Here is a 13,353-nt window from a genome sequence, read left to right as displayed (position 1 = left end):
TTACCTGATCAAATAAACCATATTTTTATTTCCTGAGTGGTTTTCTCTAATAAATAACACTAGATTACTCTTTATAAACTTATAAACAGCACTAGATGTCAAAAGCATATTCAAAGAAATAGGTTTTTAAAGCTTTACGAAAGAGCATAAATGATTCTTCTACCCTGATGTATTTTGGGAGAGAATGCCACAATGATGGTAATAAAAAGAAAAATGCTGAAGCTCGAGTTGATTCCCATCTTGCTCTTGAAGGCGGTGGGATTACCAATCTATTATCGGTAAGTGAATGTAAACTTTGACGGTGCGTATGGAAGAGTTAAATTCGCAAGATATGATGGTGTATATAAATATAGCGCTTTTATATGTAAGGATGAGAACATTTATATGAAATTTTGAACCAAAAGCTGTGATCTGAACCCCTTCCCCACCACTTGTGCTGATGTGGTGTACCTCCTCTCACCGCAGCCTTATCTAGCATGCACACAGTCGGTGGCCTCATCTTACGTTATCTTCCACTGTCTCGGAGACCTTTCTCTGGCCGGATGGACAAGCCGGACAGCCACCTCCTTTTACTGCGCTTGTTTTCTGTGGCCTCTTGAAGGTACCAAGCTATAAGCTACCAGTCTGCAGGTGATGGCTAAATTAACATGGCAGCATTAAATCACATATGTGCAAATCTATCAACGCACATTCATTGTGGTAATCCTGAAAACCCAGCAGGCTAATATGTCTCCAGGAGAGGGTTGAGTAGTATTGTTTTACACCACCTTGTGTCTGAAGAGAATATCTTATATTTCATAGTATAGAAGTGGAATGATCACAAAAAAACAAAATGTTTTTTTTAAAAATCTGTGCATAGGACCAAAATAGAATTTCTGTGCAGACCTCTTTCTTCTTCTTCTTTCATCTTAACTACTACTACTATTTAGCATTTCTATAGCGCTACAAAGCATACGCAGAGCAAAGGTTGGAGATCTTTTTGTGTTCTTGCAAAAACAAATTGCACTTTTGGGAAACTGACTCTTTCCCTTTCTCTACATGAGACTCTCCCACCATTTGTTGTAGACACTCTCCCCCCCCCCCCCCCCCCCCCCCACCCCGACACACAACTATATTTATTACTGTACCCTTCCTCCCCCACACACATTCCAGACCTCTTCCCCCCCCAATATATTTTAGACCTCCTCCCCCGAGCCGAGGGTGCATACCTCAAGACACCCTGGTGGTCTAGTGGATTCTTTGGGGCAGGAAACTTCCTGACCCCCTACGTCTTGCCCCATCCTTGGCCACCTTTAAATCTAGACTGAAAGCCCACCTCTTTAACATTGCTTTTGACTCGTAACCACTTGTAACCACTCGCCTCCACCTACCCTCCTCTCTTCCTTCCCGTTCACATTAATTGATTTGATTTGCTTACTTTATTTTTGTCTATTAGATTGTAAGCTCTTTGAGCAGGGACTGTCTTTTTCTTCTATGTTTGTGCAGCGCTGCGTACGCCTTGTAGCGCTATAGAAATGCTAAATAGTAGTAGTAGTAATATCACAGGGTGGACTGTATCAATATACCAGCCCATTTTGCCACTTCACCCTTGCCAGAAGGATCCCTGTGGCCTGGCCTGCAGCAAATTAAAAAGCAAGCGTGGGGCTTCTGTGCCCCTCCTTCTGCACAGACTTCCTTTTATATATGTCTGACAGGCCCTTTCATTGTTTAGTTCGTATATAGTCATAGGATTTTAATTCTCTTTCCATATTCTTGAAAACTGAATATTTTTTTTTTCTTTTAGCCACCGAGAGCTGCATTTGCTGTTCAGATGGTTCATGTGTAAATTCTTCGGACTGCCAACTTTGTCCACAGGGTCACTATCAACCTCTTGCTGGTCAACAGTCTTGTTTACCTTGTTTGCCTGGATTTTATACTAAGTAAGTACACAAGAAGCTGAATGCCCCCTGAATTACATGCCCCTGTAGGAAGGGGTATGTAATTCAGAGGCTTCACCTGAAGGAATTAATGGGTGTTGGATAATGTAAGAAAAATAAAGAGAGAATCCCCCCCCCCCCCCACCTTCCTTGTTCAGATAACAACTAAACGTCCTCATAGGCAGTTTCTACGAATGGGGAGAGGGATCTTGGGGTGATAGTATCTGAGGATCTGAAGGCGATGAAACAGTGTGACAAGGCGGTGGCCATAGCTAGAAGGTTACTAGGCTGTATAGAGAGAGGTGTGACCAGCAGAAGAAAAGAAGTGTTGATGCCCCTGTACAAGTTGTTGGTGAGGCCCCACCTGGAGTAATGTGTTCAGTTTTGGAGGCTGTATCTTGCTAAGGATGTAAAAAGAATTGAAGCGGTGCAAAGAAAAGCTACGAGAATGGTATGGGATTTGCATTACAAGACGTATGAGGAGAGATTTGCTGACCTGAACATGTATACCCTGGAGGAAAGGAGAAACAGGGGTGATATGATACAGACGTTCAAATATTTGAAAGGTATAAATCCGCAAACAAACCTTTTCCGGAGATGGGAAGGCGGTAGAACGAGAGGGCATGAAATGAGATTGAAGGGGGGCAGACTCAAGAAGAATGTCAGGAAGTATTTTTTCACGGAGAGGGTGGTGGATGCTTGGAATGCCCTCCCGCGGGAGGTGGTGGAGATGAAAACAGTAACGGAATTCAAACATGCGTGGGATAAACATAAAGGAATCCTGTGCAGAAGGAAGGGATCCTCAGGAGCTTAGCCTAGAATGGGTGGCAGAGCTGGTGGTTGGGAGGCGGGACTAGTGCTGGGCAGATTTATACGGTCTGTGCCAGGGCTGGTGGTTGGGAGGCAGGAGTAGTGCTGGGCAGACTTATACGGTCTGTGCCGGGGCTGGTGGTTGGGTGGCGGGGATAGTGCTGGGCAGACTTACACAGTCTGTGCCAGAGCCGGTGGTGGGAGGCAGGGATGGTGCTGGGCAGACTTATACGGTCTGTGCCAGAGCTGGTGGTGGGAGGCGGGACTGGTAGTTGGGAGGCGAGGATAGTGTTGGGCAGACTTACACAGTCTGTGCCAGAGCCGGTGGTGGGAGGCAGGGACGGTGCTGGGCAGACTTATACGGTCTGTGCCAGAGCTGGTGGTGGGAGGCGGGACTGGTAGTTGGGAGGCGAGGATAGTGTTGGGCAGACTTATACGGTCTTTGCCCTGAAGAGGACAGTACAAATAAATAAGTAGCACATATGAATTTATCTTCTTGGGCAGACTGGATGGCCCTTTCAGGTCTTTTTCTGCCGTCATCTACTATGTTACTATGTATGTATATAGGACAGTGCTTCCCAAACTTTGTGGCCATGACCCCCTTTCAGAGGAGAAAAGAAGCATATAGGCCCAAACATATCTGTCCTCCCATACTGTGGTGCTACAGTTGTCTCCTGCCTCCCGTTGAGCATGTGCAGGCTTAGTTATAATGTCTCTAGGTGGGCCAGTGATGTAGTTTTTCCTTCATGGTCGTAACCCCAAATACAGGTCAGGTTGTAAGGTTCTAGATTGGCAACCTGCAGAAAAATCACCACGTGATAAAGCTATAAGTAGGAGAAATGAACTAGACCATGGGCTAGAGGGGGTGGTGGTGTGGTTAGATTTTTATAGAAGTGGAAAATTAGATCAGCTCAAACAATGCATAGGGGAGAGAAGATTCTAGCAACAAAAGGCGAGATGTGCATTAATCACCAAGCGCTATTTCGGTTATACATTTTTTTTTTGTGAGTCATGCACCTGGCGGTTTACAACAACCTAAAAAGACCTTCTGCAAATTATGACAAAATAAAAACAAAAATTAAGTAAAACTCAATCTTCATACAAAAACTTGCACTTTGGAAGTATTCCAGTGGTCTTTACAATTTAATGTGTACGTTGCCACCTCACTGGTACTGTACATAATAGAGCTAGTGTGTATATATATATATATATATATATATATATATATCAGTACCCTGGTTACAATACAACCCATGCATTGTAAAGCCTTTTATTAACAGGGAGTAATGCTGAGCAGCTAGCAAAGGCCTTCATTAGGAGAGATATGGAGTCAGACAGGAAAGTCAGGTCCAGACTGGACTGGGAAGGCTTGGCTGTTTGCTGATGAGAGCTGTAGGGATGGAAAAGTGATGCTTAATTTAGGGTTTATTTGAGTCCTTTTTGTTCACTGCAGTAGAATCATGTCTGGTCTCTCATGTTTGGGAAGATACACCTATTTCTTTCTGTATTTTATGTAAAGAAAGATGGGAGGCATAGTGGAGCCAAATCTTCCCTTAACTAACAGGACACACCTCTCTAGACTCTGATCTTTGCCTCTTCATCTGTTTTTAATTGACTTCATGACACAAAGCCTCTAAAATGTTTCTAGAATGAATTATATGCAGTCAGGTTAAGGGTATTGACAGGAAGTAGGAGCCTCTGGCAGGCACTAAAAGTTCTATCAGAGGGACTGATGTTGCACACTACATCTTGCATGATAGGCCAATAAAAAAGCCAGTTATGACTGAACTAGAAACTCGGTGGAAGAAGAAATTGCCAGGCCAAAACTGTAAGGAAGAAGGAAAAAGGTGATGTCCACCTGCTTTCCCCAGCCAAACTTCAGCCAGCTTGAGAAGTAGGAGCTGGAGCCAGGGCTGGGACTGAATGCTGTGTTTCTGCTCGGTGATGAACAGCACATTCCACTAGGCCACAAGACTTGACATAGATGGTTTAAAAATTACCTAGGTCAGGGGTAGCGGAATGCCTGTTTGTTCGGGGGTTCCCAAACTCCACCCTAACCCTTCCCTAGCTTTCTATAGTCTTTCCTGCCCCCCCACCCCCATGGCATCCAGCATCTCTTTCCTTCCTCCTCAAAACCCCAACCCCCGGTCTTCTCAACTCTCCCCCACCAATACTGCCCTGAAAAGCCAAAGTCCAAAAAACAGGTTTAAAAATAAATCCTTGTGGTGTAATTCTTGACCAAAACCAAAGCAGCATTGGGTTTTGGTTTAGCATATCTCCCATTTTTCAAGAGGTACTGTATGTTGAACTTTGCTACAGGCTAGAAAATGCATCCAAATATTAAATGGTTTCCATATTAAGAAATACACAGTAACTACATGGCTTCTGGCGAGTTAGCTTAGTTTTGACAAAAATTAGAGTTACTGTGTTCTGGCTTTTCAGGGCAGCATGGTCTCCAGGATTTCTTTCCTCCTTCCCTCCCTCTTCTCTATCTCCCCATGGTCTCCAGCATCTCTCTCCTCTGCCTCTTCAGCATCTCTCATTCCCCTCTTCCTTCCCTCTCCTGCTGATGGCGTCCATCATTCCCCTTCTCAGCATCTCTCATTCTTTACCACCCTGTCCTGCGACCACGAGGCATTTACTCCCTTATCTCGCTCCTCTAGGGGTGGCAACTCTTTTATCTTCTGCCTAGGAAGCAAAACATGGTTGGTCTGTGCGAGGCCTTGAGCATCTGTGCATGCTCTGGCCCGGTGGCTCTCACTCCCTCCAAACTTCCTGTTTCAGAGGGATGGAAGTCGGCCTTGAGCATGCATGGATGCTCAAGTCTCTCCCTCCCCCACCAACACATACACTGACTGGCCATCTTTGCGATGCAACATTGGTTAGTTTCTTAAGTAGTGCTTGTACGTACCATCCCTAGCACTCAACATGTTCGTGATGACCAGAATGATGCTAACCAGCAAGGTAGAGCATTTGGAAATGACCATGGGGGGAAAAATTTGAAAGCAGAAAGTCTATTCCAGGTAGGGGCAATGGGACACCTTTTTCTCCCCCTTTTTTTTTAAAGTTGGTGAGAGGGATGGGGCCAAACCTTTCATCCCTGGTGACTTAAGCTTCCCAGTTAATGATGTTCTATGGTCAACGCCACTCTGCTGCCTATACGTCTGCATATGGATACTTGTCTCCTGTAGACTTCTGCATTAATTTGACAGAACATAATTTTTAAGATGAAGCCTATAATTCTGGTCCAGGATTGAGAGATGGTGGTAGGTCCGTGCATAGGAACAGCATCGGTTCTCTATGTACTACTTCCAGATTTTGATTGTTTTCACACAGGTCATAAACTGATATAACAACTTATTCTCTTACAAAAGGGAGCCAAAGCAGTTGACATCATATAAGATAAAATACATCAGTACAGCACAATATAACAAACACACACATACTAGTTTAAACCATTTTTAATGGAGTTTATGCCCATCTCCCAATCTCACTAGAAAAGCGGATAAGATGTATCACACAACTCTATAATAACACTCCATTGCCATTTTATTACAATAAATATAAAAAGCATTTAAATACAAGGTACTTTTTCACATTCATCTTTGAATGCAAAATTTTAAATTATATTTTGTTTGGGGTTTTTATATTTATTTTTATGTATGCTATAATTGTTGTTCCCCGTATAGTTAATAGGCGGGTTATAAATGTAATAACTAAATATGTACCTGGTGAATAATGACACAAAGCTAATAGACCTTTTGATAGCACTGCATAGTGTGTAATTGCGTTTTATAAAATGGTATGCTGAAAGTGTTATGTTTGGAGGGTGTTTCTGAAATGTTGTTTCTTGCTGTTTCTCCATTAGTTCGACGAAGAGTGCCACGTGCTGGGCCTGCGAGCCTGGCTATTACTCAAATGAGACCGGAGCAGCAGCTTGCAGAGAATGTGGAAAAGGTACATCTCATTAGTATGAAAATTTTAATCTGAGATAAAGTAGGTCCAAAAAAATGGTCAAAACACTAAGGATTTGATATTCTACTCAAAGCAAACTATACCATGTTGAAGAGACTCATGCTGAGTGGGTCAGGAGCCGATATTATGCCGCGCTTAACTGGATAGTGCTGCTGAATATGCTCCTGACTGCTATGGTGGTCTCTGGTTTGTGGTAGGGTGGTCTGGGGGCAGAGTGTAGGTGCCTGCAGAGCTAACTGGGCATGTTGGACAGCATAAACAGTAGTCCTAACTTTTTTTCCAGTTTTAGTTTAATAAGACACTGTATATTGGCAGTACCTGGATAGCTTCTAGGTGCCACCAAAGACCAGATGCTTAATGCTGGTGCCCAGATGGGGCCCAGCAATTTAGCCAACAGTGGTCTGTGTTTAAAAAAAAATGACCACTACTGGCCTAATATTGACACCTAAGCATTCTTTGGTTGAAAAGCATTTTGCTTTTTTTCACTGCATTCAAGAGAATGTGTCTTGAATGTATCCTTCTATAAGGAGACAGGTATGCAAACCAGCGTTTAAGTATTAGAATACATCGATAACTCACCATGTTTAATGGTTCTTCTGTATAACTATCTTCCCCCCCTCCCCCAAACCCTGCCTTGGATGTAGGTGTAGATCATTTATTTGTCAGTGTTATTTAGTTCCAGTTTTTACTAGATATTTTTATTTTTGTTACATTTGTACCCCGTGCTTTCCCACTCATGGCAGCCTCAATGCGGCTTACATGGGGCAATGGAGGGTTAAGTGACTTGCCCAGAGTCACAAGGAGCTGCCTGTGCCTGAAGTGGGAATCGAACTCAGTTCCTCAGTTCCCCAGGACCAAAGTCCACCACCCTAACCACTAGGCCACTCCTAGTGCTGCCTGGCAATCAGTTTAGAGTACAGGACCAGTGCAATGACTAATTTACTGCTTTTTTTGAATGAAGGATAGGCCTACTTTTAACGATTCTGGAAAGCACACTAGCTCCTGTTGCAGGTGGACAAAAGATCCCTGTGTCTTTTTCATGAGTGTAGGTGCTAAAGTATTTTGGATAAGCTATTTCCCCCTCCTTTGAGTTGTTTGCTGCTGCACTTCATTATTTCAAAGTGGTCCTGGATGGAAGTCTCTATTGAACAGTGGTGTACCTTCAAATTCAGAATTGCAGGCACCCTCCATGACATCAACATCCATATTGATAGCCACACCTAAACCTTTAGGTACACCCACATCTTTAGCCATATTCTCCACTTCGGATTATATGCAATAACTGTTAGGGTTCTGTTACAGAGCTACGGTCCTCACAAGGCTTGAATCCCATGAGGTTAGTGTCTTAGAGGAGCAACCATGACTGGCAGCTATAAAGGCTGAAAAAATGGCATTATTGCTTGCTTGGTCTCAACATTTGTGACTTTCTCTGCTACCGCTGATATCCAGGCTGTTCTGCATGGTATATACTGAGTGTAGAACTAGGTAGAATTCAGAGCATTGACATTTTTTTTCCTGTCACATGGTGTTTGCTGATCGGTTGGCTGGTCTTTTGTTCTCTCTGTGGATTAACTTGTTTTTATAACCACGTGCATACATAAAGGAATTATTCAAGCCAATCAGCTTCTTCTCAGAGAAAGTTGTTTGACCCCTGAGGCAGGCGCTTTGGCGCCGAAACACGGACCGTGTCAGGTCCTTGATATGAATATTCTGAATAAACTGTGTTTTGATATTATCTCCCTATTGGTTTGTGCATTTGTCAGCCTCTACTTTTGCTGCTTTTGCTGTGTATTATCAAGTACCACGCATTAACTTTATGATTTGAGGAGGCAGGTTATTTCTATGTATAAAACGATCAGGTGCTTTAATGATGTGCATACTAATAGTGCTCCACTGACCAAGCGGCAGTGGGATTTGAATAGTGGCTTTCCTGGTTCTCGGCCTGTGGCTCTAACCATTAGATACCTCTAATATAGATACAGTGGAGCACTAATAGTACACACTAGATGGGAGGCAAATACCTTGGAACAGTCTTTTGACAATTGTTCAAGCTCTACTGCACTTCCATTCCTATATTTGTTTGTTCGTTAATTTTTCTCCCAGCTCTTTATTTGTGAACACGGAACAGAAATATTAAGCAATTTACTTTATCCTCATCAGCCTCTACATATTCTCCCCTTCCCCTTTGAGTCTTGACAATACCACTTTTATACTTCTATCATTTACAAATGTTTAAAAAAATGTTTTGTCCCTCAATTTTAATATACAGGCTATTTTTTCTTCTATTTGCATCTTTGCTTTTCCAGTTACCAGCTCCAGCTTCTCTGAGCTTTTCCAAATATTGTTGCTCATCGCCCTCTTTCTGCGATCTCATGCAGTTTATGAAGGCTAACCTCTTGTCCGTTATCTTCTCACCTAGTTCTTTTGAGAACCATAGCAACCTCCTTTTCTTCTTACCTTATTGACTTTTCTAACAAAAATGTTTGTTGCCCTTAAAATATCTCCTTTCAGTTTTGCCCACTGTACACAAGTATTTCCATACTGGGACAGACTAAAGGTCCATCAAGCCCAGCATCCTGTTTCCAACAGTGGCCAATCCAGGTTACAAATACCTGGCAAGATCCCCAAAAAGTACAAAACATTTTATAGTGCTTATCCCAGAAACAGTGGATTTTCCCCAAGTCCAATTTAATAATGGTCTATGGAATTTTCCTTTAGGAAACCATCCAAACCTTTTTTAAACTCTGCTAAGTTAACCGCCTTTACCACATTCTCTGGCAACAAATCCCAGAGTTTAATTACATGTTGAGTGAAGAAACATTTACTACTTTGTAGCGTCATCGCATGCCCCCTAGTCTTAGTATTTTTGGAAAGTGTAAACAGATGCTTCACGTCTACCCATTCAACTCCACTCATTACTTTATAGACCTCTATCATATCTCCCCTCAGCTGCCTTTTCTCCAAGCTGAAGAGCCCTAGCCACTTTAGCCTTTCCTCATAGGGAAGTTGTCCCATCCCCTTTATCATTTTTGTCACCCTTCTCTGCACCTTTTCTAATACCACTATATCTTTTTTGAGATGCGGCGACCAGAAATGAACACACTATTCGAGGTGCGGTCGCACCATGGAGCGATACAAAGGCATTATAACATCCTCATTTTTGTTTTCCATTCCTTTTCTAATAATACCTAACATTCTATTTGCTTTCTTAGCCGCAGCAGCACACTGAGTAGAAGGTTTCAACATATCAATGATGACACCTAGATCCCTTTCTTGTTCAGTGACTCCTAGCGTGGAACCTTGCATGATGTAGCTATAATTCGGGTTCCTCTTTCCCACATACATCACTTTGCACTTGCTCACGTTAAACGTCATCTGCCATTTAGACGCCCAGTCTCGTATGGTCCTCTTGTAATTTTTCACAATCCTCCCGCGATATAACGACTTTGAATAACTTTGTGTCATCAGCAAATTTAATTACCTCACTAGTTACTCCCATCTCTAGGTCATTTATAAATATGTTAAAAAGCAGCGGTCCCAGCACGGACCCTTGGGGAACCCCACTAACTACCTTTCTCCATTGAGAATACTAACCATTTAACTCTACTCTCTGTTTTCTATCTTTTAACCAGTTTTTAATCCACAGTAGGACAGTACCTCCTATTCCATGACTCTCCAATTTCCTTTGGAGTCTTTCATCAGGTACTTTGTCAAACGCCTTCTGAAAATCCTGATACACAGTTTCAACCTGCTCACCTTTATCCACATGTTTGTTCCCCCCTTCAAAGAAATGTGATAGATTGGTGAAGCAAGATTTCCCTTCACTAAATCCATGTTGGCTTTGTCTCATTAATCCATGCTTTTGAATATGCTCTGTAATTTTGTTCTTTATAATAGTCTCTACCACTTTGTTTCTACTTCCTTCGAAAATGTTCCTATGCAGCTAATGACTTTTTTTGAGCTATTCTCCCATCTTGACAAAGGTATTTCTCCCCAAATTTGAGACTCTTGCTTTGAATTAACACACCTCTTGCTTGTCCTAATATTGAATCACACCATCTGATGATCACTGGATGCCAGATTATCACATGTTATAGCCTCAGAAACACTCTTCCCACCCCCTGTTTGTAAGCAGCAGGTCCACAAACACCGACCATGAACTTATTTTCTCATTTCTAGGTAGCCTATTAACAAGGCAGACTGCAAAAAAAAAAAGCATGCATAATTTAAAATAGCAAAATATTCTGCATCCTGCACTGTCTGATAGCTCAATCCCAGAGCGAGAAAGCTTGTGAAGACACACATGTTTTTAGCTGCTTTTCAAACCTGTAAATGTCTGATTAAGCACAACTTCTTTGGCATCCTGTTCCATGGTAGAGGACCTTCAGTGGAAAATGCTGTTTCTTTAATATCAGATTAATACAGTTTCACTAATGAGAATAGCACAAGTTATGTCCCCTCCAAAGTTCCTGAGATGTTTGATACATTTCAAGTGCCTGAGTCAGATATAACAGGGCAAGACCAGTTACAACTTTCATAAATCAGAATCTAATCTAATATTTCAAGTTTTCTTAAGGGTTTGCTATCCCATGTATCAAGGCATGTGTCTAGGCAGCTTATATACTAAGGGCCCTGTTTACTAGGGTGTGCTAAATGTTAGCTCACGCTAACACTAGAGACACCCATAGGAATATATGGGTGTCTCTAGAGTTGGCGTGCGCTAATTTTTAATGCATGCTAAAAACAGTAGTCAATGAGTAGAGAATTAGGAGTATGCATCCGAGAGCAGAAAAGTTTTGAGCTCTGCTTTAAATGTTTGAAGGGAGGTTTGATGACAAAGGGATTGTGGTAATTTTGTTCTAGTGTTCAGGGCTCTATACAGAGAAAATGGCTTCCTGGTGTGTTCATGTTTGATTTTGCGAAAAGGTGGCATTACCAACAGATTTTGGGAAGATGATCAAAGGGATCTCTGGTTAGTGTAAGGAATCAGTAACTGGGAGAGAGAGGGTGGTTCTCCAGAATGGTGGGTTTTGTACACCAGTAGCAGAATTAGAAGCTTTCTAATAGCTAGTTGCAGTTGTGCAACGTGCTAATCTCCATTTAGATTCCAGAAGACATACTTTAGCCTGTACTATAGAGAAAAATGATCTGACACTGGCTACACCCAACTACCTATAGTAACTACACGTACATTCAAGTTTGCTAGTGTCTGTAGCATCCTTTTGATTCTTGGGCTTTCTGCTGAAGAGAGTTCCTGAAACTTTTGGCTTTGGGGGATGAAATACCATTTGCAGCTGTGCCGTGCTGCTTCACCTGTGACACAGATGGTCAAGGGCAGGAGATTTTATTTATTTATTTATTTTATTGCATTTGTATCCCACATTTTCTCACCTATTTGCAGGCTCAATGTGGCTATTTTTTGCAATGTTGAACTATGACTGAATATTGCATAATGTGCCCATCTGGCTTGTATAACTGTAATGGAAATAATGAATTAGTTCTTGTGGTATTTCTCCTTTGTTAGATAATTGCTTTCATGGAGCATCCAAAATGTGCTGAGATTGCAATGGTGAAGTTATCTTAACAAAGGCAAAGATGATTATATGGTGGCTGAAGCAGCTGAAAAGGGTGCGTTTTGCTTTAAAAAATGGTTTAACAGGGCAAGATGAAGTATGATTAAAAGCACTCTCTGACTGCTGCCAGATGTTTGCATTCAAAACATGTTTTTCCTTTGTAGGATATTTTGCATCCAATCAAAGTTCTTCCTCCTGTGAGCCTTGTCCTTCAGGATCATTTTGCAAGTAAGAACACTGGTGACTTACATTCTCATTCTGAAATTATCCTCAGTGCAGCACACTGATGTCGGTTTGTAAAAGAGACTTCAGACTAGCCGCAGCTTTTTACAGTTTCCTTTATAAAACATTGTGGGGGTTATCTTGTTTATTAATTGAGACATTTGTTTTTAAGTTTATTCCCCTTCCCCACCCCTTTGTAACTGTCCCTCCACTGTTGTCTTTATGATTCAAGTCCATGCAAATGCTTTGCTCTTTTTTTTAATCATGGAGTATGTACAGTATTGGCAGCAGTAGTATAAAGTCTCCACCTTATCCTGTCTTCTGTATATATGTCAACCCTAGTCTGTAAGTATCCACCTCAGATTGCAGATATTGTAAATTGTTTAAAATATTTATATATACCTGGAAGGTGGACTGTTCTGATGTGCCCCATAGTGTCTCCCAAGAGTCTTGATGCAATAGGTGGGAAGGGAGGGAGAGAGGAAGGAAAGAAAATTGGAGACTAACTCTTCTGCAACAGCGGTTCAGGTCCTATGAACCCAGAAGTAAGTTGGACTGGCTGCTGTAGGGAGACGGGGGAGGAGACAGAGCTGCAAGACGGTGATTGCAACTGGAAGCGAGAGTTGCAAGCCAGGGCATAGCCACAGGTGGGCCTGGGCCCACCCAGTTTGGGCTCAGGCCCACCCAGCGGCTCTGTACTCTTGCAAGCACCAGCATAGGGGGGGCAGGCTGGGCTCCGGAGGCTTCTGTGGTCCTGCATCTCCCTCCCTCACGTGCAAATAATTCTGTCAAAGGGTTACCGCCAGCAGTAATTCTGACACGCTGCCTGCGGCTAACCTGGAAGCCTCCCTTCTGCT

The 13,353-nt window shown here is 42.4% G+C and overlaps 1 protein-coding gene across 1 annotated transcript in view; it reads left to right on the top strand.

Moving 5' to 3' along the window:
* Window positions 1-13,353, top strand: part of LOC115461357 (latent-transforming growth factor beta-binding protein 2) — a 67,847-nt gene that overhangs the window by 23,042 nt on the left and 31,452 nt on the right. The window contains exons 3-5 of the mRNA XM_030191107.1: window positions 1,784-1,919; window positions 6,595-6,683; window positions 12,439-12,502. Of these exons, the coding sequence (XP_030046967.1) occupies window positions 1,784-1,919; window positions 6,595-6,683; window positions 12,439-12,502 (289 nt within the window). The remainder of the gene's footprint in view (window positions 1-1,783; window positions 1,920-6,594; window positions 6,684-12,438; window positions 12,503-13,353) is intronic.

The sequence above is a fragment of the Microcaecilia unicolor genome, chromosome 2, assembly GCF_901765095.1.
Source record: "Microcaecilia unicolor chromosome 2, aMicUni1.1, whole genome shotgun sequence".
Classification (NCBI taxonomy): domain Eukaryota; kingdom Metazoa; phylum Chordata; class Amphibia; order Gymnophiona; family Siphonopidae; genus Microcaecilia; species Microcaecilia unicolor.
This window is presented reverse-complemented; position numbering and strand designations above follow the sequence as displayed.